Here is a 26,371-nt window from a genome sequence, read left to right on the forward strand (position 1 = left end):
TAGTGCCCTAAAGTTCCACATTTCTGTAACAAACAGATATGCACCAAGGCACATTTGAACCAAAGGGTTTTACCAGTACTTTCATGAAGGTGTGGATAAAAAAAAAAAAGACATCAATTTGCTTAGGCTAAAAACATCTAAAAATATCCCCATATTTTTTTGTTTAATACACAAAGATCACAGAACTAAAAGCAGCATTCTGAGAAAATCTCTCAAATTAGTAGCTTAAAAAGGACTTAGAACTGTGGACACTAACTCATATGATTTGATTTCTGTTGTGTTCGGGCACACATGACATGAATAGATTTTATACAACACAAACAGACAATGTATTGTAAATATAAACACATACCTGATGCCTGCACACCTTTCTTATTCCTATATTAAGCCTTATTCCTATATAATAAGGAATTCCTATATTCCTATATACAAGATCCCATTAAGCTGATCTAAACAAGAAAACAGCTTTGCTTTTAACAAAAGCAATGCTGAACAAGAGTATTTCACAAGTAATACAAATCATCAGCAATGCCTGCTGATGACTGCCACATGCACTTAGTCCATACCTTTTATCCAGCCCCTAAGAAAGCCAGATCCAACAGCCATTTCCACTCACCTTTCCAACTGATTTTTATGAATGCCCATAAATTGACTGAGATTTTAATGGATAGGAAGGACATATTCTACATGAGTTTGGGCTTTAAAATAGCTTCTTAGGACTATAAATCACTCTAATGCAGTGAAGTACTGTCTGTTCAGTGACAACAGCCTCTCGTGTTTCTCAAAAATAATGAATTTGCCTATGTCAAAAGTGAAACTTTCAAAAACAGAAGATGGTTTTCAGACTATCAAGTTAAGAACTTTATTAAAGAGTATTGGTATATACTATAAATATTACTACAAAACCTATGCCTACAACTTAACTTTCTTACGCATCTGAAGATAACAAGAGAAAACAGAAACAAAAAAGAACAAAGGGGACAACTGGAAAGACAACAGTAATTAGAGGAAAAAGAAACGTTATCTAAAAACACATAAAAGCAACAGCCGTGGTGAGAACAGAAGAAATGTTAGCTCTAGAGGTGTAGTATTGTTACTACTTGGTTACTATTCTTTTGTAGATCCCCAGTTTTTACTATGAGTAAGGGTAGTTATCAAAATCCAGGTAAAGCAAAGAATGGATTGAACTTTTAGCCTCCTGACCTCCTATTCCTCTTCTTTCTGGTTTGTTCAAACTACTACTTCCTTCCACTTTGAGCTTCTCTCTCCCATTTCCCCACACCCTGTGGCAGATTCATCCTTCTCACAAAATGCATTTTTTTTCCCTCTTCGCACTAAGCATTCATCAACTCTAACAGAACACAATCTTAAGGAGAGCTGAGTAAAATACAGATTAGTTTTTCAGTTCAGACGCACTTCCAAATCTATTTGAAATCAGAATGAAAACAAAAAAGAAACCATAACAATATTAAGATTTTTGTATTTATTGATCAAAACAATTTTGTCTCAATAAAAAATAAGAAAAAAGAAAGAACTCTGAAAATAATAAAAAAGTAAGTACCAGTATGACACTATAAAAGAACAAGAAACATACCTCCTCTACATCGTTGTCCAGCACAACAATTTGTAGTGGAGAAGTCAGATTCTGGTTATCAGATATGGTCGTTCCCACTGGGGAGGATTCGAGGATGAAGCCCTCATACGTAGGTCTTGTGAAATAAGGCTTCTGATTGTTCTCGTCAAGGACTTCAATGTGCAGATTAGCAAAGGCAGGAAGAGGATGGCCGTTGTCTTGTTCAGCCTAAAAAAATACCTCATTTGTCAAAGGCTCTCAGCTAAGTAAAACTACAGTTACTAACTGGAGTTGGCTTATTATTAAGAATTACAATCCAGTTATAAAAACACATAACAATGTATAGATCACCCTATTATGAAACTTAGCATCATGAAAAAAAGAAATACCAAACAAAAATTAGCTAGGATATAAGAGCAAAAAGAGTTTCAGTCACAATAACCTTTTAAGTAGTCACAATGAAACTCAAAGCTATACAGCACACATGCAAACATAGTTCCTTAAACTACCAGTATTGAGAATTTTGGAAAAATCTTTGAAGGATGAAAGAACGCTGGAAGCTGCTGATTGTACAACAGAACCTACACCCACACCAGCAGCAAGAGAGTGAAAACTAAAAGATGACAACAGTACACGTGGACATATAATACTTGCTACAGATTACCGGAAGAGCATATTGCCCTGGATATGACTCTTTCTCCCTCTCCCCCAAAATCCATCTTTCTAGTGTTAGATGAGCGGGATTTTAATTTTGGTTTTGCCTATTTTTGAATGTCAAGCAAAACTCTCTACTTCAATTAATAACCCCCACTTTTCAATCGCAACGCCTCACCTACCAAGATTTACTCACTGATAGTTTCATCTGTTTTATTCTTATTTTCAAACTTCCTAAACAAAAAAGCACTAATTACCCATTCCAGTGTGCTAATCCAATGTAAATGTATGACATTGCTTTCTTTTTGGTTTTACTACCTATGAATAATTAAACAAACAAGGGAAGTAAAAGACAACAAGTAATTTGTTCTTTAATTTATAAAGAGCAAAACAGTTCTAATTATAGTCCTGCACACATCCCTGTAGCAAGGCAATAGTAGGGTACTGTAAGACAGTCTCCTATTGCTATGGCTTCATTGCCAAAATCTGTAAGCACACAGACCCTGAGACTGCAAAGTAGTGCACCATTACCTTTCTGCAGACGTGGGAAGTGTATTGTGCAATAAAATTCTCAGGTGTAATTATGCTTCAGAAGAGAAAAAACAGTACGTAAATTACTGTTGCTAACAGTACTTTTTGTTTGCAGAGATTTTATTTTCATTCTGGTATTTCCCCCACTTCAAAACAGGTAATTCCTCGTTTTTCAAATCCAACATCCAAGGAGCCTTCTTCTGGAAACATGCTATTTTGATTTCATCAACTAGTTATTTTTAATTTCTTCTTTAGACACTTTTTTTTTTTTTGTCTGCAAAATGTTAATTCTGTATAAAGCCTTGCTTTGTTTACCAAGCAACAATAGTATGGTGTTGATAAAAACTTCCATCACAAGCAAAAAGAAGTATAAACATCAAAATTGTTATTTTGTTCAAATTAGGTGATGACGCTTTTAGTAATTCATAAGAAATTAATTCAAAACACTCAGTTTTTCAGAAAAATGTATTTTCCTCTTTAAAATACATCAGGATTACTCTTGACCAAGAGATGGGCAACAGTGATACTGGTGCAGATTTAAAAGCAACCACCAACCTATCTGTATGTGGCTATTTTCTGACTCACGAGGATAAGGTCAGATCTGGCAAATGGATTTACATAAGCAGGCGCTAGGATCTGAAATTAATAAGGTTTTTCCTAGGAGATTAATTTCTGTTAATGAGACAAAACTCTTGAAGAAATTAGGAGTTCTGCTAGTTAATTCACTGGCACATGAAGATTTCAGTAACCAGGGTGCAGGAGGCAACATACTTATCAACTGCTGTTATTACATGCTTCTAGGGATACAGGATACTACCAGTGATCAAACCCATAGTTGTCTCAAATAATTACTACCATATTAAGTATGAATATATTTTTTTCAGCCAGATTCAATTATTCATATTCAAATAAAACACATAACAGGAAAATGGTACACCAGGCTCCAGTCCACCCAAGCAGACCGATGCTTCTGGGTGATTCCAACCAATTTTAACGAGATTTGCATTAGCTGAGAAAGTCTGCCTTCACACCGGTCATTGTAAGAGAATCACATGTATCAGTTTTATTAGCATCTAGTTATAAACCTTCCAATTGCACTGAATTTCATTCAACAGAGCAGCACTCAAACACCCCTGAAGAAATCCTGGTCCTGCAGAAGTTAACAGCAACGTATTTCAAACTCAGTATAGTAGTACCTGGCAATAGCATTGGAGACTGGATAAGTGACTCCCAAATGCTGAACATAATTTACAGAGTGAGATTTATTTTGAAGTTGATGCTCCACAGAATGAAAATAAACTTTATGTGTAAAAACTACCATCACCAAAATTACTTGAAGTACTCTGGCTACTGACCCAGTAGGATGAAACTTCAAACACATGCTGATATAGAGAGTTTTTGCCTAAGTTAATATACTAAAAGCATGAAAAAAGAGTCAGAAAAAAGACTGCTCTATGAGCAAACACATACTGATCCGATTCTATTTTATAAATAGATCTATGGCTAAGCATCGTTAAATACTCTTTCAAGAAAAATAGGCCTCTTCACAGTAAAAAGTTTACACACAACTGCTGCAAGTTTCTTTATAACAAACCTTGATGTTCCTTGCAACTGCTACGAAGAGATTCTAAAAAAAAAAAAGGAAAATGCAAAGAACAGAAGGTCCCAATCTTAACAGCTTGAACTGCCACAATAATGGCATTGCTTTAAAGCAAGGAGCACAGAACCCATCCCAGGTTAAAAGAAGAAATACTCATCTATGCAGGGTGTTTACTACATCATCATCACCACAGTATTGCAGTGTCTTTCTGAAGGAAAAGACAGTGCTTTAAATTACATACGGTCAAATACAAAGAAGGATGTGTGCTCCCAAGATTGGACTTAAAATTTTAGGCCCTGGAGACCAAAATTACAATGAAAAGGATTCCTTCCTCAGCAGGCAATTCAACTCAAAAGCACTTTGCAGGTGCTTTCCTTTTTATTCACTAGGTTGGGTACACTGGTCAAAATAATTAACTTTGGCCTCCCCATTTGAGAATTGGACAGAATTAGGCAGCTAATCCTTCAGAAAGTCAGTCAATTCTCAACTGCTTGTTGCCAAAACCAAGCGTTTCTTGCAGCACCAGGACACAGTGTCAGTGCTGCAGCAGGACACAACTCAGCTTCACTCTTTCACTTCCTTAGCAAGTGCTCTACTGCAAGACTACCATGTGAAAACCACCACGCCCAGCTCACCTCTTTTGCCATTTAATTAAGTTTTGTTTCCAAAGACACCTATATTTAGGAAAAAGCAAGCTTTGGAAACCGCCACTCAAAGTGCCTCCCCTCCAGAACTAATCCAGAAACAGATGTATCAGGGTAGGACCGGAAATCCCCAAAGCATCAGGAGCTCAGCTCTCGGGGTTCAGTGCTCAGGCACAGGCAGTGAGACAGATATGAATGCACTCGCTCTGCTGCCCTATGCACCTAGCTCTTCACCAGCACCAAATAGAAAACCCCAGTGCCAACCCTGTGACCTGAGATTCCTCTTCAAGTGCCAGGCAGAATTAGGTACAGCAGTGCCTGAGCCCTTTGCATCTGACCTTATGTCCTACTTCAGAAAGAATCTCCTTTTACAACAGCAGAAGAAAGTAAAGCAAAACACCTCTGGTAAAAGAGAGGATAGTACTTTAAAAAAAAAAAGTGCTGAAATTTTAACCAACTGTCAGTGTACCTTCCTTTAATGCTATTTTAGTAGACTTGTAAAATTTCTGCTTTTCTAATCCAATTTACCTACTTGTGGAACTGCCATTAAAACTCACTTCTAATCCATTTTAGAGACTAGTGCTATCACTTTACATTGAAACTTCTCTGACCAATACAAAGGACAAAACACAACCTCCATAGAGAAAAGTATCTATTTTCTGATCCTTATAGTACACAATTACATGTTTTAAAAAAACAGCTGTAATATTCATAAGAGCAGAAAGATATAACCTTTTCCTCTCTTTGAAAAGATTTAGCTGAAAGCTGGAAGGGAGAACAAATTGTTCATTTCTTTACAAGGCCTCTTCCAGAGTTTTTCTGTTTTAAGCCACTGGACAATACAAATAACTGTTCTTTTTTCTTTTGGCCTTTACACATAATGATGGGTCCAACAAAGCAAATTAAGAACTAAAGAAGAAATTAGTAAGCAGCTAGTTACAAATATTCACTGTCAAACTTTTTTTTTAAGAAATCATTTTCTCTAACAGCCACTTCTTTTTTCTTTTGTTTGATACAAAGAGTTTCATATAAAATATGAGAAATTTATTTGTTTTCATATGTTACATAAACACATTCCCAAAAGCAATTCTTGGCTAGAAGCAGTTCTTGTACCTTTGATGCATACCCTTCATAATTCTCTAAAAATATACAATACCTGTAATATTGTCAATATTTGCTGCATTCCCTTATTCCTTAACTTCTTCTTGGGGATTTTTTTGGGTGGTGGGTGTTGGTTTTTTTGTTTGTTTGTTTTTTGTTTTTTTTTTAAGAGACGAATTAATATATAAGTTCTTCCAGACATTCAGTGCTGTTAGTGAAAACAGTTGTTCCTCATAGTGGCCCATTAAACTCTTGCTTGGGCTTGCTGGCCACAGGTGGAGCATCTCTGCTTCCCAACACATATTTTGGAGCACACAGAATAGACAATTTACATTTCTTTCAGAAAGCAAGCCACTGATATTTAAGACACAAAGCATTCTGGTTCTAATCCCCAAAAGAACATGCTCTGCTGTCAAAACAATGAGTGATCTTTCAAACAAACCCAAGGATATTGTATGAACTTAAATGGACTCCACAGTTCTTCAGCGAAGAAAGCAGTCTGCAGTGAAGCTGGCTAGATGGTTAAGGTTGAAGATATACAATCATAAGGAGGCACTAATAGAGCAAAAAAGAACAAGTGTGCAATGAAGCCTTCATCACAGCGACACACATGGTGATGAAGACTCTAGACTTTCACATTGTTATGAAAACTACCTAAGGGAGAACAGCAGGTACCTTCACACTGCCCCCAAGATACACAAAGAAAGAAGCACAGAATGACACTCTGGCAACTACTGCTTTAGTTAAGTAGTTGAGCACACCTAAGGAAAAAAAAGGACAAAATAATGTGAAATGTGTTAATTCTCAAATCAAAGATGTTTAGCTATGTTTATTATGTAATCTGCTGTGAGAAAGTGTATGTAATCTGCTGCTTGAGCAGTTTAAGTGCAGTGTTGAACATTTACATGCAGTTTGCAGAATGCTTATATTCGTAGTGGCCAACACATAATTTTATCCTTATGGAAGATGACTAAAGATGACACGAAACCAGTCTCACCAGAGATACTGTGCGAGGAGTGAAGAGTAACGGACTGGGTTACCAACTTGAAGAAATGTTCTATGCAGGAACAACATGAAGTTCACTTATTCAAAGCATTAGACAAAACAGCTCCCCAAAAGAAAGCAGAAATGAAAGCAATGCGATAAACTCCCTGAATCTTTAGGAAAATAAACAAAAATACAGAATTTTCTTTCCTCTTGGTGAGATAAACTAAACTTTGACAACAGAACAGCCTCCAGATGGACACTGATGCATATAGGCAAGACACTCTGGTGCTCCTCTTGCATCATCTCTGCTCCCTGTGCTCATTGCCACTGGAGGACGGCAAAGCACAGAAAAGCTGGACAGACCCATGGTGGGGATGCCTGGACAGTCTGGGGGATACAGCTGCCGAGGAATGCTGTGGGCAAAGAAGACTTAGCAGACTATCAGCATTATTCAGAGCTGGAAGCACCTGTCTTCTCCATCCCATAGCCCCAGGTTCACAATGTCATCTCCCACTGCGCAAAGCAGTATAGTCTTGTCTCAGAGAAACATCTAATAGAAAGCAAAACGCAGACACCTTTGCTTAAATGCAGGGTTCCTATTTCTCCATGGATTCACAGAATGTGACTTGTGCACTGCACCCTTGTGTAACACTTCAGGAATACTTAGTCCAGAAAATCTGTCATAAGATGCATGAAAACCAAACAGTCTGCAGTTTATCTAAGACACTTCCATGTTGCTGCTCCACCACAGGACCTCAGAGTTGATCTCCCCAGTGAATGTTAATAGGCTAATTAGGAAATAATAATGAAAAAAAACAACAAACAACCAATACAAACAAACAAACCCCCCAAACCCCAAACCAAACAAAAAACAAAACAAAAACAAGCCAAAAACCCCCAACTGACCAAACAAACAACAAACCAAAAACCAACCCAACAAAAAACCCAACAACTCCTAACAACCCTGTTGGTTATGGCTCAGGTATCCAGCAAAGCAGCCAGACACACACTGCACAACTTCATCTAACCTGCCATACAGAAGATACATTTTCTCTTCACAGCTTTGATTCTGTTTTACCTCGCCAGCCCCTCGCTTCTACATCTGCATCCTCTCCAGCCACCGGCCTAAAGCAACACAGCAGGTCCCTGCCTCTCCATTTCAGCTGTTATTTCTGAGCAGTGTTAATTCACAGATTTGACCTCTTGGGAAGATGGCTGCCACTTCTTCCAACGCAGCTAAAACTTATCTCAGCATCATCCCTTCCATCACACATTCAAAACCTACCTACAAAGACAGAAGCAGCGTCATATAAATACTACCCAGTCTGTTCCCAGGCTCTGCCCATTACACTTTTAAAGGTCTTGCTCAGCATCCAGTGAAGGTAATGGGGGCATGTGTCAAATTCAGATTATCTTAATTCAAAACATTCAGCTCAAGATCCTTTAAATTGAATTTCTGCCAGACTTTGCCAACTATGACTACTGTAATGCTGGGGTCAACAAACACCTGACATCCAATCACTGTTGCATATAGGAAACTGTTGCCTATAGTTCAGTAGCAGTCTTTGCTGAATGAACAGATTCTCAAAAACCGTGGTTGCTACATGGAAGGCAGCACAATTTTACTTTCACATCCTTAGGGTTACAGCAAGATACTATTATATTTGCTATCTGTCAGTCCTACAATGAAATAGCCTGGCTTTCTTTTCTGTTCTTTATTACTTCAGTACTCATACAGGCATCTTAACTCCACATAGCTGGTAAAGGGGAAAGGCTGAGAGATCCATGAGAATAACTTCAGAGTACAAAGCTGAGTATAGGTGAAATACAGGAGCCTAAATCCAAAGCTCTAGCTCTCAGTCTCCCTGGCTCAGCTGCTGCGTAGCACCGATAGAGTCTGGATTCCAGGATGTCCTGTTTTCTTTTCTTCATGTAATACCTTTCAGCATGTTCCTGCACATGCAGGAAAGCGCTCCTCTGGGCAGAGCAGCCTTTATCCCTCATCCAGGCCTGATGTGAGTCCAGAGAAGGTATATTACTTCCCTGTAACCATATTTCTTCGTGACACACTATTTTGTGATAAAAATTTCAAGGTACATACCTGCAAGCACCATCAGCTGGTGCATTTTGAGCAGTAGTAGCACCAGTAATGGGCATGTTTCACACCTGCTCTTCACAGGCAGTTTGAGCATCAATAAAAAAGAAAACCAGGCTTCGTTCTCACCACCCTCCAAATCAAACAGGAGGATGAGCAAGTGGAGCTGAGGGGAAAGTGGTGTGGTGGGGATAAACATGAACTTAACACAATAACAGCTGGGACATAAGTAACTTTTCTCTCCTTCAGGTGACAGGCCACATGTACACACAGTGTGGGAGAGTGGAAGTGAGACCTGCAAACCGATCTACAAGGTCTTGGAGATTTAAGGAAGCAAAGGTAGGTGGATGTTTCCTCCAGAGGCAGCAGATCCACAGGCTTGGACAAGAGCATGGTGCTGATGAATGGTGCTGCAGGTAGCTGCCCAGCGTGAACCACCCCTGGTAAACTGCAGGAGGTGTCTGAGCGAAAGGGCTCACACTGGAAGCAGATTTCTTTGTTAGCTATTTAACAACATCATTTCACACAGTCTGCAACTGTAGCAGCAACTAACCTGAGAAGAAACTGCGGAGACCTTTTAAGTATTTCAACAGCACCCATGATGAAGAGGAGTTATTTGCTCACCCCCCCTTCAAAAGATCTCATCTTGTCAATACAACAAGGCAACATTTGCCCATCATCTAGCACTTGGACAGAACTGACATTGCTCACAAGGGACAAGATTTCTGTAGGGTGGAGGGGAAAAGTGAATGCATTTTACAAGAAATCCTGTTGGAATGAAATTTTGGTTACCTTGAAATATCTCCCCTAAAGACCATTATACGCAGATTGACTTATAAAGGCTTGCATTTCTTTTATCCTTCTGGCTGAAGCAATGTCTACATTAAATAACTATTTGAGAAAATAGAGAAACACTCCTGGGAGCAGACTGGGATCTCATCTTTGCTGCTTTAAATATTTCCTCACAAGGACCATTCCATCCTTGGTGTAAAACTCAAGCTTCAAGAAACTCAGATTCAGAAATCTTTCTTCTTCCTTTTGCATGCAACCTTTATCAGGCCTGAAAGTCTCTAAAATTCCCTCCTGAAAATGCCCACTCTAGCACACGTACACACACAGAGTCTTCAGATCCAGGAAAAACACCACCACACTAGCAAAAGGGAATACAAGCATATTCTAAGCAGCAGCATTAAGTATTCCCATATTCCTTTGTTCTGTGTTTTTCTTGATTTGCTGGTAAATCTGGCACACACAACCACCCACATAACAGCACATTTCTGGCAATTTTTAAAATTCGTATATTGACTTTCTGATCCAGTTAAAATAGACATGCTCTGTTTGCCACAATGATGAAAACACTGGAAATAGTGTCTAAAAAAACAACAGAACTTATTACAGACCTCCTGACCCAAAAAAATGAAGGTAGGTTATCACCATCTAATAAATAACTGAGCCAATAATGTCTGAAACCTAAAAAAAGTGCAAAACTGAAAGAATAAATACTAGTAGTGAAAATAGTCTAGTTTACACCAATATCAGCCCTAAGAATTTTTCTTGGAACCCACGCAACCAATTGGTCCATTAAAATGAACTTTTACATGCACTACTGGACCATGGAGTTTGCTAGAATTAGAGCCAGCAATCTTTTCTTCTTCACAACCAAAGTTTTTCAAATTGCAGTTAGGTCCTGAAGTCATTTACTCTGTGCTATCACAATCCTCTTAATTCCCTGAGCAACTTAATACTTTTATTCAACAAAACAGATGTAGACATTGTTCTCCTTGTGCTTCTGTAGCCTAAGCCTGCTATACCTACACCAACCAGGTTAGCTTCTCGATATTATTTCTTTAAAAATGTGATCAAATCATTGCTTTTTTCCTGCATGACACAGTATGTGAAATGCATATCACAACAATGTACTTGAACTTACATTTGTTATCACTCATGAAATATTCAAAATTAGATTAAAAATTTCTTTGATGGATAAATATAACTTTGAATTTTTATTCCATGGCTAGACTGATTTTTTTTTTATAACATTCAAAAATCATGGCTTACTTGGAAATAGTTGCATAAAATAATACTATGTCTTTTATTTCTTCTAATTCAATTATAATGATACCTATATACCCCAACACGCAACTATTTAGCTTAAGATTGAGATAAAGTTTGCAGAATATCTGCAACATCACACATACAATCCCATGCCAAAAAAACCTGCCACTGCATCCTAGATATTTAAATGTTCACATGAAGCAAACAAAAAAATAGAATGCTATTTGAATAAGAGTCACAATATATCTAAAATTTACCTTTGGCTTTTCTGAAAGGTAAATGAGCATGTTCATTTGCTATTGGAAGTTAATGTTGGGTTTAGAATTAATGCATCCATTTAAGCATGCTGTAAAAAAAATTACAATAAACTTTACTGCCAGAAAATACCAACCTAAACAAGACAGAGAGAACCCCTAATGGGCTACTAGAGACTCCCTCATAGAGACCAAAGAGAGAGCCACTGCTTGGTTGACAACCATCTTTGTGCATCCTGTGAGTTATGTCATTTTTTCATTTTGGTTACCTTTTCACAAGCATCCCAACGAGAACCATAAATGTTATAAATTCAGTTGCCATAATTGCTTCCAGTCTTGCACTCATCTCCTTTCCAAAGACCACCAAAATCCTCTGTGCTTCCCCTGCCATTGATTATACCCTAGCATTTCAAGAGATACAGTAAAAGACGTAAGGAATAGCCTCTGGCAAACATATTTGATAGCTCACTGAGGGAGATGTAGTACTGGAGAACTGCAGACAGGTCACTTCAGATTTTCTATTTAATACAAGAACAAGGAAAGAGCCCAGGAACTTCAGACACTCAAACTTAAACTTGACTTCAAGCTGTGAAGAAGATGGAAACATTATATAGTATTTAAACCAAAGTAAGTAAAAAAAGGAGCAGTCAGCACAGATACAGAGAAGAAAGGTCAGGTCTGACAAAGTTGCTTCTTCTAAGTGCATAACTGAATTGGGAGATAAAGGTGAAACTAGGGACATAATTTATCTAGATTTAGCGTTAGCTTTAGGATTGTATATCACACACTGGATTAATTTACAAGGTCGGAAAGCACAGCATAAGGAAAGAACTACTGAAATGGATTAAAAATTGGCTTAAGGACAAGAAGCACAGAGCATCTTTAGAACATAGAAGAAATTTGACTTTACCATCAGTGAAGCCTGTGATGCAGCAGTGAAATGAAATTGGCACAGGATGTGTCTAGACACTATGCTTAAAAAAAACCATCCCAAAACATACATTTTTTCTTCATGTATCAAGGGTAAGTGACTTCAGTATCAGTAAGGCTTATGATGCTGTAGTGCAATGAACAGTAATACTTACAGCTGCCCATCTTTCCAAATAATGAAACTCCTTCTTCTTCCCTTCGGTTAAAGAAAATGCCAACTATGAAGTCATTATGCCAAGTTTCAAGTGATGGATGTTTAAGTTTTAAATGAAAAAAAGTCTGTTCACTGCAGAAAGGAAATACAGCTATTTCTGTAAATAAAAGACATTACAGAACTTACCATTTATGTAGTTAAATATTTTCATTGGTCTGTGAGTGATGACACACAACTTAGGATCAATCTTAACTCACAATCACTGGTCTTTCTAATGTGTATCTGTGACAATGCTCTAAAGGCAAGGAAAAACATTCGCCATGCTGAGATGCTGCTAAATATGGGAAAAGCTTCCTATTTTCAATATGTATGTGATAACTTTAGAGAAAGACTGATATGAAGAAACATTTTATTGATGTATAAGAATGGGTTTGGTTTTCCTGCACCCTTTTTATTCTCTCCCTATTCACAAATGCAAAACCTGTGTCTGCACTCAGATTTTCAATTTTCCATCAACTATCAACACTGTATTACACACAAGATAGAAAAAAAGGCCGCCTCAGAGAACAGAAATTTCCAGACTATTTGGACTAGGTACACTTTTGTGACAGTGATAAGCCAAGAGAAGTAATTGAATACTGAGTTCACATAAGGGATAAACATTTGAAAAGCCAATTTAAAAAGCAGTTATTGTACTTAATACCTACAGGAGATGCACAGCAGTTCAACTGAACTAATGATTTTGAAGATTTCATCATTGTCAGGAAGTGGATTGAGCAAGTATTTAATGAAAATACATTTCTCCCATTCTTTTTCTAATTTGTCACCATGAGTATAAAAATACTGTCATTTGTTCAGTTCATGTTCTATTTTGAGGCAGAGCAATCACCCTGTTTCCCATTATAGCTGATACATCTCTACTGTTGTGCAAGAACATCAGAGGAGACTATCTTCAGTTGCATTTCAAAAGAGAGAAACAAAAACAAAGCAGTTCCAGAACAAGGGCAAAACATTTTTGGAAAACCATACTTGTCATGGGGTCTATATTTTATTTTCCACTTTCTACTCGGAGAAATTTGAGAGAAAATATCAATATTTAGGAAGATGAGCTTTTTTACATATGGGTTTCTTTCTAGAGACCTATTCAATAGCAATCACTGTGAAGTTTTCTCAAAGTTCTCAACTGGTGCAGCCCAGCCGTACTTCAAACTAATAAGTCTTTATCATGTTGAATAAACTAAATAAATAGGGCATTACTCTTTGTGCTGAAATCCTTATCTGCACCACTTAAAAATTTAGAAGAGCAAAGAATAAGCACGAATCCTCTTTAATGCAGGAAAATACATTCTTTAAGATACACTGGAAGAGGGGAAAATTAGAGCTATCCTGAACAAAGATAACAAATAAAGGTCAACAGATGCACAGAGCCCAGAGATCAAAACAGGATGAGAAGAGTTGGAGGCTGACATTATTACAAAAACCTACCAAACATTGCGAATATGAAGTTTCTCAAGTGGTGGAAAAATGTTAAATAATTCAGGACTTTTAAGTATCAAAAAAACATGGACATTGGACCATTTCTGTACAGCAGTCCAGGAATTTCCAGTCTAGTGAGCCTCAATTGATGCACATCTCCTCATTGCGTGCTAGCACTGTGTTTTCTTTTGATGTTTTCTGAAACTCATAATGAAAGAGCATAAGAAGAATTGTACTAGAACAGACCAATAATCCATCCAGTGCAAAATCATGGTTGCAGCTGCAGCCAAAGACAGAAGCCTAGAGAGTAATGTAAGCAGCTCAGATTTCCCTGGATTTCTCTTTATATCAATAGATTTTTCTTCCATGAGCCAGCCCTGCCTCCTCTTGAGCCCATGTCAACTTTCGGCCCCACATTGCTGTCTGTCAAAGCAGACAAACTATATTAGATGAACACCACCATTATTTTGCTTGTTTTAAACTTGCCACCTGCTTGTTTCATTTTATAACTCCTAGCTCTTGCATGGCTGGACACAGTGAACTATTGATTCCTCTTCACTCTCAGAATTGTGACACCATATTTTACGGGTGTCTATCATATCTTCTTCATTCCTCACCTGATATGAACCTGCTTCAGTTCTGCTCTGTCCTTTTTGTGATAGAGACCAGAGCTGTGCACTGTGATCAAGACACATGTATAGCCTGAATCTGTACAGTACTGCAGAGATTTTTCCTCTGTTCTGTTCTCTATTTTTCCTCATTATTTTTAATGTTCAGTTTGCTTTTTTGCCTTTTTTTTTTTTTGGATAGCCACAGATCACTGAGCCAACCTTCACACTCAGTTATCAGTTACAATGTCAACATCTCATTCCCAAGTCAAGCCAGAACCCATCATTTTGTGTATAAGCCAAGGATGATCTTTTCTGACTTGTATCACTTCATTTTTAAGCTATTCATAATTTTATCAGACATTTTATCACCCACTCATTTGGTCTCACAAAGTCCTTCTGCAATTCTACAGTCAATCCTTGTCTTTACTACCAGAATGGTAGGAGTGGGGCAACAGCATCTATGCCAACTGGCTGATCAACCCAGCAAGGAGAAGACAACCAACAACCAAGTGAGAAAGTGGTGGACCCAGGCTGGCCACCAAAGCCTGCAGGGTGATATGAGCAGGACGCACCCCATAATCATTACAGTAGGGCTGAAGGGGGACCACCCTCATATGCACATAAATAAGGGAATGCCAACAGGGCCACATTATAGGTAAAGCTCTCATAGCCTTTCTGTGAAGTCAGCATGACCATATGCCCCCCCGAAGTGTCTGTACACTAATGCACACAGCATAGGAGCAGACTTTGGCTTAACTCAGGGATCTGCTTGGCAGGATCCCATTGGATACAGCCTTGGAGAGAAGCAGGGTGCAGCAGAGCTGGTTGACTTTCAGAAATCACCTCCAAGTCCAAAAATGGTCCATCTTGACAAGCGGGAAATTAAGGAAAGTGAGCAGCAGGCCTGCGTGGATAGGCAAGGAGCTCCTAATAAAACTCAAACATAAAAAGGAAGCCTACAAGAACTGGAACTAGGAACAGGTGATGCAGGAGGACTATAGCATGCAGGTTAGGGTTAACATGCAGGTTTAGAAAAGCCAAAGCCCACCTGGAACTGAATGGCAACAAGAAAGGCTTCTACAGGTACATCAGCAGCAAAAGGAAGACTAGGGAAAATGTAGGCCTGCTGCTGAGTGGGACAGGGCAACAGGGGACATGGAAAGGCCGCAATACTCAATGTCATCATCTTCTCAGTCTCTACAGGTAAGACCTGGCTTCAGTAATCTCCATCCTTGAGACGCACAAAAAAGTCTGGAGCCAGGAATACAGTGGAGGATCAGGTTAGGGATATATTTAAACAAACTGGATATACATGAATCCAGGGGACCTGATGGGATGCACTCACACATGCTAAGGGAGCTGGCCAATGTCACTGCAAGACCCCTCTCTACTACATTTGAAAGGTTCGTGGCAATTAAGAGTGGTTCCTGAGGTCTGGAAGAAAACAAATGTCACTGCTATCTTCAAGAAGGGAAGAAGGGAGATCCAGGGAACTACAGACCTGTCAACCTCACCTCAATGCTAGGGAAGGTCGCGGTAGAGCAAATCATTCTGGGAACCATTTCCAAACACATGAAGGACAAGGAGGAGATTAGGAGTTGTCAATGCAGGTTTATGCAGGGCAATTCATGCTCGACCACACTGACAGGCCTCTAAAATGAGATGGAATGGCTTGGTGGGTATGGGGAGAGCAGTGGATGTTATTTATCTTGACATGAGTAATGCTTTTGCTGCTGTCTCCATATGATTTCAGAGACAACTAGTGGACTAGGTATATGGACAATGAGGTGGATTAAAAACTGGCTGAATTACTGGGTACACAGTGTTCTGGGAGTCTCATGAAGTTCAAAAAAAGGCAAATGCCAAGTCCTGCACCTGGGGAGAGATAACCCTAGGCACCAGTACACATTAGGGGCCAACCAGCTTGAAAGCGGCTTTGCAGAGCAGGACATGGGGGTCCTGGTGGATGAATTGAGCAAAATGCCCTTGCAGCAAACCTGTGCTGCATTAGGAAAAGTGTTGCCAGTGGGTCAAATACTACTTAGCACTGGTGACACACATCTGGAGTGCCGGAATCAGTTCTGCGCAAAAAAAAAAAAAATAAATTTAAATACAAGTTACTGCATTTAAACATAAGAAGAAACTCTTTTAATCTGAGAGTAGTCAAACACTGGACCAGGTTGCCCAGAGAGGCTGTGGAGTCTCCAGCCTTGGAGATACTTAACGCCCGCCCCACCTCCAACCTGAGCAGTGGGGTTGGACTGGATAATCTCCAGAGATGCCTGCCAACCTCAGCAATTTTATGTTTCTGTAATAGCTCAGGATTATAAGAAGCTTTTTTATCTCAGTATTTCAACCTTTCAGATCATTTCCAGGTTTCTTAAAAAGCAAAGGGCCCCAGCCTACTGCTGTGCTGGATGACCTACCTGTTTTTTAAAACTGATCATTTAGCCTTGCCCTCTGCACCTGCTAGGGGCTGGCAAAGCATCCTCACCGAGTCTCCCTGTACTTCCACTCTGAACAGAAAACAGTCTTTGTTCAATTAATAGGCTATACAAAACAACACATATATACACTTCACTTTCTGCCTTCAAATTGCACATTTGTCCACAGTTTGGTCCTGAGACTGTTGCTGAAGTTATGCCTTCTTTTCATGTAATGCAGTAAGCTTTCAACAGCCTCGAGAGCAATGGACAGGAGAGATCAATGAAGTTCCCAACAGGAACAAAGAAACCAATTAACCTCCAAGCACGAGTAGTAGGAGAGCATCAGTTTCTGTAATTTCTGCTGAGATCCGCATCAGGGAAAATCATCCACATTGCAAAGGGCTTAACTATACTGGAACAGCTGATACACGTACTGGGAGCATCTCTCTGATCCAAATCACCTCCACCAGAAAGGAAAAGTGGCCTTTCCAGCTCCCAGGCAGTTTCTTGGGATAGGCAGGAGAACAGGCACACAAATTCATGTCATGCCAGTATCACAGAATCATAGAACCATTTCGGTTGGAAAAGTCCCTTAAGATCATTGAGTCCAACCATTAACCTAGCACTGCTAAGTCCACCACTAAACCATGTCCCTAAGCACCACGTCTACACATCTTTTAAATACCTCCAGGGATGGTGACTCCACCACTTCCCTGGGCAGCCTGTTCCAATGCTTGACAACCCTTTCGGTGAAGAATTTTTTCCTAATATCCAATCTATCATGACAGTATTCATGTAATCAAATATGTGCACCAGTAGATAGTACTTTATATTTGTAGCCAAGCTTCACACACAATCTTCCTTCATTAACAGGGAATTTGGTCTGGCTAATACTCAGGTTCAGTCTCTACATGCATACTCAAAGCAAGTACAACTGATTTATTAAAACATCCTGTGCCTAGTCACAGCCTATATAAATGCCACAGCCAATTCAGCAGGGGGAAGACTTCTAAAAATTGGAAATCACACTCCATTCAAAGATTCAAGCCTGAAGAGTAAACAGAGTAGATATTACTGCTGGAAAGTTCAACATCACTTCTTGCAGAATGGGACCCCAAACCAATTTTCTTGTAACACTGGAATTTCAAACAGTCTGTTCAACTCTGACACACGGCATTGACCTTCTGTTACCACCTAAACAACAAGGAAACGCAATCCCACTATAGAATTGTTTCTATGGTATTATCTGTCAGGAGGTTAATGCCAGTCTGACTGAAAAACCACCTGGGAATAACAGATTTTTGAGACAGGTACATAAGATACGGAAAATACTCTGTAAGGATATTCTTCAAAATATTCTGCACAGCCGCAGCACAGTGTTGAAGTACACTTCTGTTACCAATACTGTTGGGAAGGTACCAAAAAAACCAAGCAACTGTGACACACAGCAATTCTGTTTGTAAAGAGTCTATTCCCTAAGAGCTGTAAAACTCTAAGATCCAAGGAAAAGTCTTATTGAAAAGTCTTATTAAAAAGTCAGTCTACAAATGTCATTTGAAGCTGGGAAACTTATTCCCCCCCCCGCCTTTTTTTTTTTTTTTTAATCTAATTGGAGTTTTTATTGAGATGTCCAATTTACACGAATCCCTCCCAATGGCACAAATACAATCAAATACAACAGCTAGTGGTTTAAGAATTAACCATACAGGCTGTATGAAAACCTACTCTAAAACTACATTATAAATTTAATTTCCCCAGTACACAGGTGTCCACATGAGATTAACAAAACATTCCTCTATTTTTCCACCTCATGTCATAATATTCAAAGTCTTTTTAGTCATTAATACAAGTATCCCCCTGCCATTACAAATGAGAAATCAATTCTTGCAAGAGAAGTAAAATTCCTATCCTGATTTTGAATCTGACATGCATTTTCTTTATACTGGAGAAAATGTGAGGTATTGATTGTTCTAGGTAAATAATGTAGACTAGAGAAATACAACCATAAAGTGAAAAGGTACACTTATACTTCATCAGCCTCAAAATACTTCCAGTCTTTTTTTTCCTATTGCAACTCGTACAGGTTTTACAGCAATCCTGAATGAACAAAATTCTTGATTCTTCCTTACCTACTGGATACCAACCCACTGCAATATTGATGTGTTGGAGAACCAGAGCTGACTTCTGGCATATATTATAAACTGGTTATGCAACAGTTGCTAAGAAAACACCTTCCCTACCTCCTTTATTCTGTATTACTATTCATATTTTTAGTAGGACCACCTTGGGTCTTAACAGAGTTGACAAAATTTCTGTAATCATAGTAAAGAACATGGCTGTTTGTTTATTTAGAGGAGCATCACTTTTTGCTTTACAAGATACTGAAATAATCTAAGGAGTCATGATAGTTTTAAGTATTTTATAAAGCAAAAACTCTTTATGATTTGCTAGTGATAATTTCTCCCCCAAATCTCCACATACACATTCTCTGAGCAGGACTGACAGCCCTTGTAGTAGCGTAGCTCCTCATCCTCAGCCTACTCTGAAAGCCACGCGAGGCCCTGTGAACTAAATTAACCACTCGGCATGAGTAATTTTATCAAAAATCTGGTCTCTTACAGGTGTGGTAAATTCCTCTGTAGTGTAGCATTTCCATTCATTAATATTTTATTGACTGTGTAAGCACATCTAGCCTTCAGTAATCCATCCACTTTGCAAACTGATTTTAATAGAACTGTTGTTAGATTTTGTCTGATTGATAAATAACCAAAGTTCAAATAGAAAAGGATCAAAGTGCATCAATTTGATTAATTTTCCTATTTGTTTTATCATATACATGCTTAAAAAAATATACAAACCAAAAAACTACAAACAATGAAAAACGACCTCACTGACACTTTTTAGAGCTAGTATCAAGAACATAGTCTCAGTGCAATGGTCATGTTTTTTCCAGAACGGTGATCAGAGCTGCTGCCATTTTCTTCAAGCAGCTATATCCCCTTCTACAAGCAAAGGGGTATCAGAGGTGAAGTTAACTCTATTGAGGACTAAACGGATTACAGGCCTTCCTGTTACAAATCACTGTCCTCCAGAAGAAAGATAGCTACCGTAGCAACAATGCTAAGGAAATGTAGTTTTAAAAGGTTTATTATTTTATTGAGATCTCAGGAGATGTTTCAGCAAGGCTGCAGATCAAAGATGCAATTATTTTTTAGCCTTTGAGGTTGCTGAAAGTGTGCTCCCTCTCACTGTAGCTTTGGTTTGATTTCTCTATCAACTACCTTCTATAAAGCAGCACCGTTTGCTCCAGAGGAGACTGTTCTCTCTCCAAATTGTCTGCTGTCCAACGAGACATGCAAGTCCCTGCCTTTATGGACATAAATCTTCAAATGACACACGTATGTATTTATAAATAAAACTTACTCCAAAAGCAGTAATTTATTTCAAAAAGGGAATTAGTATTACAGGGTGTGATTTTGCATCTCAGAACAATCTTTTTAACAGAAGCAACAGTAAGCAAAGGGGAAAGAACACTTACAATTCACAATGTTCACAGCCTTACATACACCTTTTGGGTCTCTACTATATTTTTAGTTACAGTATTATTAACACTGGAAAGCCCTTTCAGTTTAAAGGCTCTAAATCCACATGCTTATTGTGACAGCCTTGCAGTTGCCACATGGAAATTTAAATGGGACACACACACAAAAAAATACATGCTCTTTTGTAAAAGCTCCTGTGGCTTTGCAGGGTATGGAAGTGACAGGAGCTTCCCTAGGTGGGCCAACAAGTTTGCCTCCTTGCTTATCATCAAATATCTTCTGAAGATAGCAGGGAGACTGAAAACCTTCTTATTAAGGTTTTCTTATTAAGAAATATGAGAAAATTAAGAAATAAGAAAAAGCATTTCTCATTAAGAATTTTAGCTTTTTCCACTGCCAACCTATTTGAGAATTCAACATTTATCAGCAATGCAGTTTTTATACCACAGATGAGCACACTGATTTCCTGTGCGCCTTACTTCATGCATTCTAATATTCATGTATTGACATAACCACCTTTTCCATTTCACTGTTTTCCATAATATTTAGGCAGAAAAAAACCAACCGTTGATCTCCTGGTATCAGAGGGAATATTTTAAAGATTAAGTTTAGTGAGTCCTGCAAAAATAGCATATTTTCTGTTTAAAGGGAAACACAACATATTGCACCCCTCCAGATAAGATAGAATCAGATTCAACAACTTCAACACTGAGAGAAATGCAAACTTGAGAATGTGCAAAACAAGAACCTGAAGATTTGATTTGGTACAAGTCTGAGACATTATACCAGTTCAAAAGGTCCCTGAACAACACAGCATTAAAACTTTTATTATTCTAGCAGGTGGCATATTATCATTCTTACAGACTGGTAATTTTCCTTATTATCCCCTTGACTGCACATATAACACAGCAATATGAACTCAATAATGCCTATAAACATTTCCATTAACAACAGAGCTTGCTACTTAGACATACAGAATGTGGTACCAGACCAGTGTAGTTTATTTTTTTAACTGATGTATTGTGCTACTGTATATGGTTGCTGAATTTTGACAACAACGAAACCAAAAAAAAGCACTACAGGGCTTTAACCCATAACTTCTTAGCATATTTATTTAGATATTAACCCACCTAAGTTTCTTCATCTGTCCCAGTGACAGCAGAACTCCACAACAGGAAGTAAGCTCAAAAATAGATTATTATAAAAGAATCCAATCACAAATTATTTCACTCTAAGCATATACAAGCTTTGTACTTTGACGCACACACAATCCACTGAGGTAGGAAATTAACAAAAGTATTTTAAAAGGTGTGAAGTTATTCAAAATTTCTATATGCTGCAATTTTATCTCCTCTTCTGTCATACTACAATCAGTTATATTCCTCAGAAGATACAGAAAGGACCTGTATATTAATGAACTTATTACCATCTTCCCAGAGAAACTGCTGCCCTCTCCGAGATGCTCAGAGGGAGCCTGCAAATGTGTCCCTAACTCTCCTGTGCTTAATAAATGTTCAGAGTTAGTTTAAAAAAGAAGAATTCCTACAAGTTACACAGGTACTAGCCACAGTCAGCTTTTGCATTGCCAGGCACAGGCACAGCTGGGGACCCAGGTCGCTCTGTCACATCATATTTGTATATGTTCCTTCATCCCTCCTTATTTCGAGAGCTGAAGTGCATATTATTGCTCCCCCCACTCCCAAATGCTTGAAAGACTGAGCTTTGCTTCTGCTCTGAAGGAAAAAAAAGAACAAAATACTACTCATTTTCCCTGAGGAATGATAGCAAGCATTTTGGTCTGACTGCATGACAGGCCAAAAGCATTGAGGCTGGGGCCAGCCAAACTATGGCACATGATTTCAAAGAGGTTCATAGGCTGGTATAGAAGCAGCTGCTCTTGCCAAAGGGACTGCCTGCTGTCAGTGCCACCATTAACACTCCCCCAAAAATTAGGTGGTTAGGAAAGGCAAATAAATAATTCTTACCATATCAGTACAACCCCTGTATTTATAAACAGGTTAATACTAACAAACTGCAAGAGCTTTATGACATCCCTGTGTGAAAACACGCTGCAGTTTGGAAAGCCCACCCTTTATTCTCCATGAAATACACAGATAAATACACAAGTGATCTACTACTTTAAAATAGACTACAGCAATTCCTTTCTCTTTTATTTGCTCCTCTGCTTACCAACAAATACAGCAAAACCTATACAATTTTCTGTGTCATTAGACAACAGCTTTAGGGACAACTCCAGACTGTCTCCAAAAGAACCAAATGTAATTCTGTTCTATTCTCATTAGAGACTGTCTTTACTGAACTGCCTTTTGCAGTCCGTTCACGCAAATTTCGCCTGCAGCAAAGCTTACGGCTTTGTACAATTTTGCTCAAAGTAAAATTAATAGCTTACTACATTTAACAAGTTTAGCAATTAAACACTGGTATCACGACCTCCTATTCTTTTCCTCTTAATCCTCAAATTGGCAACGAAAGCAGCAAACACTGAAAATATTTTAAACTGGCAAAACCAGGTCTCAGTAACCAGATGAAGATACATTTTGAGATTTTCTGTAAAGACACACTCTTCACAACTAACTGATATGTGCTTTGATCACTTGGCTCAGTTATGAAGAACTGCAGACTGTTGTCAAGTCAGACTGTAAAATTAAGGACAAAGCAGTATGTACAAAAGAGGAGGGAAGCCAACTCTCCTCATCAATGGTAGGATTTGAAAAGACCAAGCCCACAGAAGTGGTTTATGTCTTTTCCCAGCAATAGGAGCTGAATGAGATCAGCACTGGTTATGTTCCAGAAGCTTTCTTTTTTATTCAGTAGCAGAGCTCTAGCATGAGCTTCCTTTTTTTTTTTTTTTTAATCATCCCTGAATAAAAAGGGGGGGGAAAAAAACAACAAACCAACCAACCCCAAACCAACCAACCAAACACCAAACCAACCAACCAACAAAAAAAACACCAATGCAAAAATTGCTACAAGATGCAGAGATGATTTTTTTGTTCTCCTTGCTCCCAATACTCAGTACTCAGACAATTATTTTTATCTATATGATTGTCTAGCATTGGTTGTGAACTGGAGGAAACGTGAAATATAAAATATGCAGTCTCAGGACAAATGAGTTTGTAAAAAGCAAATGTACAAGTGGTACTTAGTTTGTTCATACAATATCAATATAACATGAAATGTCAGAACTCTGTCATGATTCATTCCCTTTTCAAAAATACTTCACACCCTTCTACCCTGTGATTGTGCAAAATGATGCCTGGTAGGCTAAAAAGTAAAAAAGAAAAACACAGGAAAGGCAAGCAAGCCCACCCCACATTTTCTCTAGAGCTTTTTGTTACTAAGCAGTTTTCAAAAGCATATGAAAATATGAATTCAGCCAAAATTACCTTAATAACCAAGTCAAACTTCTGGTGTAAATCCCTATTAATTGGCTTTAGGAGTGTGAGTACAGCTGTTGTGAGATTCATATGGAAATACTGTGGATAATCCTCAGGAGTTCCTGCAAAAAAGACATTGAGGTTTGAACAAATGCTGTTTCTGAAAGATTTAGTTAAACAATATATTTATTTTACTCATTAGTCATCAAAGGAACAAAAACTAATCCTGCTATTATAAGGATAAAATATTGCATCATGTGTACATGGAGCTTAAGGATACTACTAACATTATGTGTTTAATATTATCATTATTTCCTTACTCTCCCTAACCATGAAGATTCTTCTCAACTGGGAATCCCTAAGTACTTGATAACAACAGGAGCCCACACACACCTGCAGCTGGTGGAAATTCTGCTTCTCAGCTTCCAGGAGATATGTATAAACCTAATCAGATAAGAGGACATATGGAGAAACGAGCTTTCACTGCAAATCATCTTCCACTTGTATCCACCACATTCCTGAAACCCAACTTGCTAAACACATACCACTGAGATTTTCTCTCTCCAGCTTTGAAGTACGTTTCCCCTGAAGTATTGCTGGACATAGGCTGACGTTAGTCACAAAGCAGAGAACACTATGAACCCTTTTTTGAGCACACACATTTAAACAAAGAAAATACACAATGAGGCGATGTGACAAAGATGTTACCACTAAGTTCATGGTAGCCATGTTATTGCTCACAGATGATGCCCTGACATTTGCAATTTAAAATGCCCATTTTTAAATACCTTAGTTCTTGTAGCCCTCTGTTGCACCTATGGGCAAGCTCTTTAATGCATTAACAATATATACATAAGTAATACCAACAGAGAAGTTATTTTAGAAGTCATTCTAAAAAACCAAGTTTCTCATCAGGAAGAAAGCACCAGATGAAACCTCATCTGTGTCTAACAGCTTCCATTTATTGTCAGGAGTAAATAGCGTCTTCATGGCTGTGAGTTTTCAGGATACTCTCCAACCCAGTTAAAACAGAAGCAGTCAGAGCCTGAACAGATTTGCAAACCCACAGAGATCCAGCAAGGGCTATGCAAAGGATGGAGACAGCCATGACCTTGCTGTGCCTGGCCCCTAGGCTGGCCAGCGAGGCAGCTGCAGCCCAGAAACTTTCCTGTGGTACTGTGCTCAAGCCAAAAGGCTCTAGCAGCATAACCTGACACAGGAGGAGGTAAGAATTAAGCTACAGTGATTTTGAGCCACATGATTCTCAAATAAAGTATACAAAAAAAGTACCAATGGTACAGCATTAATTGCCAGGACAGGATGAAGCAATAAGCATATGGGATACTTTTCAGCAACAGTCTTTCGCCTATCAGGGAACAGAGGCTATACCTTTTTTTTTTCTAAAAGACAAAGGGATGTTCTCTCCTCATTTGTGTGGCGGAAAACTGTATCTGCCTTCTCTAGCCTGTGTGTCTCATCCCAATTTGTTTTGGTTTAACTTTCCGTGAGCCAGCCTGACTCTCAGCTGGGGAAATGTGAGAGCACAAATCTGAACAGAGCAGGGCTCAGAAAGCCAAAGTGTTTAGAAATGGCACGAACTCTGGCATCTCGCAGCTTATCAGTATTACTAAAAGTATCCAAAGAAACCTAAATACAGATTACAAGCCTAAGATCTCAAGTCATTTTAGGTCTAGGAGTAGTCCTGCGTAGCAGCTGAGAGACAGAAAGCACTCCTGGCTGATGGTATAAATGCCCCAGTAAGTCCTCTGAGCTCATGAGTTACGACATCTTAAAGCAGCCATGAGAGCAGGACAAATATTGCTGTGCCAATACAGTATAACAGGACATAAGATTCAACACAAAAAAGACCACTTTTCAGATAAATGATGCTATTATTTGTTCACCTTTCAAGTGGAATGATTAGAAACTGCTTTTAGAAAGTCAGTAGCTATCCCAGGAGATAGATTACTGTCCAAATTCATGTGCAATACTTTTAATATGCAACTCATCATATGACAACTATTTGCTATACTGTGTGTATATTGTGTATATGTTGTGCATGTGTGTATATATATACACACACACTGTACATATTCTGCAAATATCTCTGTATACATGTATGCCATACACCCAGACAGCAGTAACAGGAAGAAACACTATAGATTATTTTTTCTATTACACCACCAACATAAATGCAGAGTTTCTAGCTCCAAGTCCTCCCTCCCCTTCTGCCCCTTTTAACTTCAACTCCTAATTAACTATCTAATTTTTTAAGAGCACTAGGCATCCAGCAGGAGCTCCAAGCTTTTGGCAGATAACAGACTGCTGCACTCTTAGGAG

General features: G+C 38.6%; 1 protein-coding gene across 4 annotated transcripts in view; it reads right to left on the minus strand.

Moving 5' to 3' along the window:
• PCDH15 (protocadherin related 15) overlaps positions 1-26,371 on the minus strand; it is a 378,762-nt gene that overhangs the window by 202,856 nt on the left and 149,535 nt on the right. For all 4 annotated transcript variants that reach the window (XM_072869959.1, XM_072869956.1, XM_072869957.1 and 1 more), the window contains exons 9-10: positions 24,041-24,153; positions 1,595-1,801 (exon numbers count right to left, since the gene is read on the minus strand). In XM_072869959.1, the coding sequence (XP_072726060.1) occupies positions 1,595-1,801; positions 24,041-24,153 (320 nt within the window). The remainder of the gene's footprint in view (positions 1-1,594; positions 1,802-24,040; positions 24,154-26,371) is intronic.

The sequence above is a fragment of the Ciconia boyciana genome, chromosome 8 (genome assembly GCF_034638445.1).
Source record: "Ciconia boyciana chromosome 8, ASM3463844v1, whole genome shotgun sequence".
Taxonomy (NCBI): domain Eukaryota; kingdom Metazoa; phylum Chordata; class Aves; order Ciconiiformes; family Ciconiidae; genus Ciconia; species Ciconia boyciana.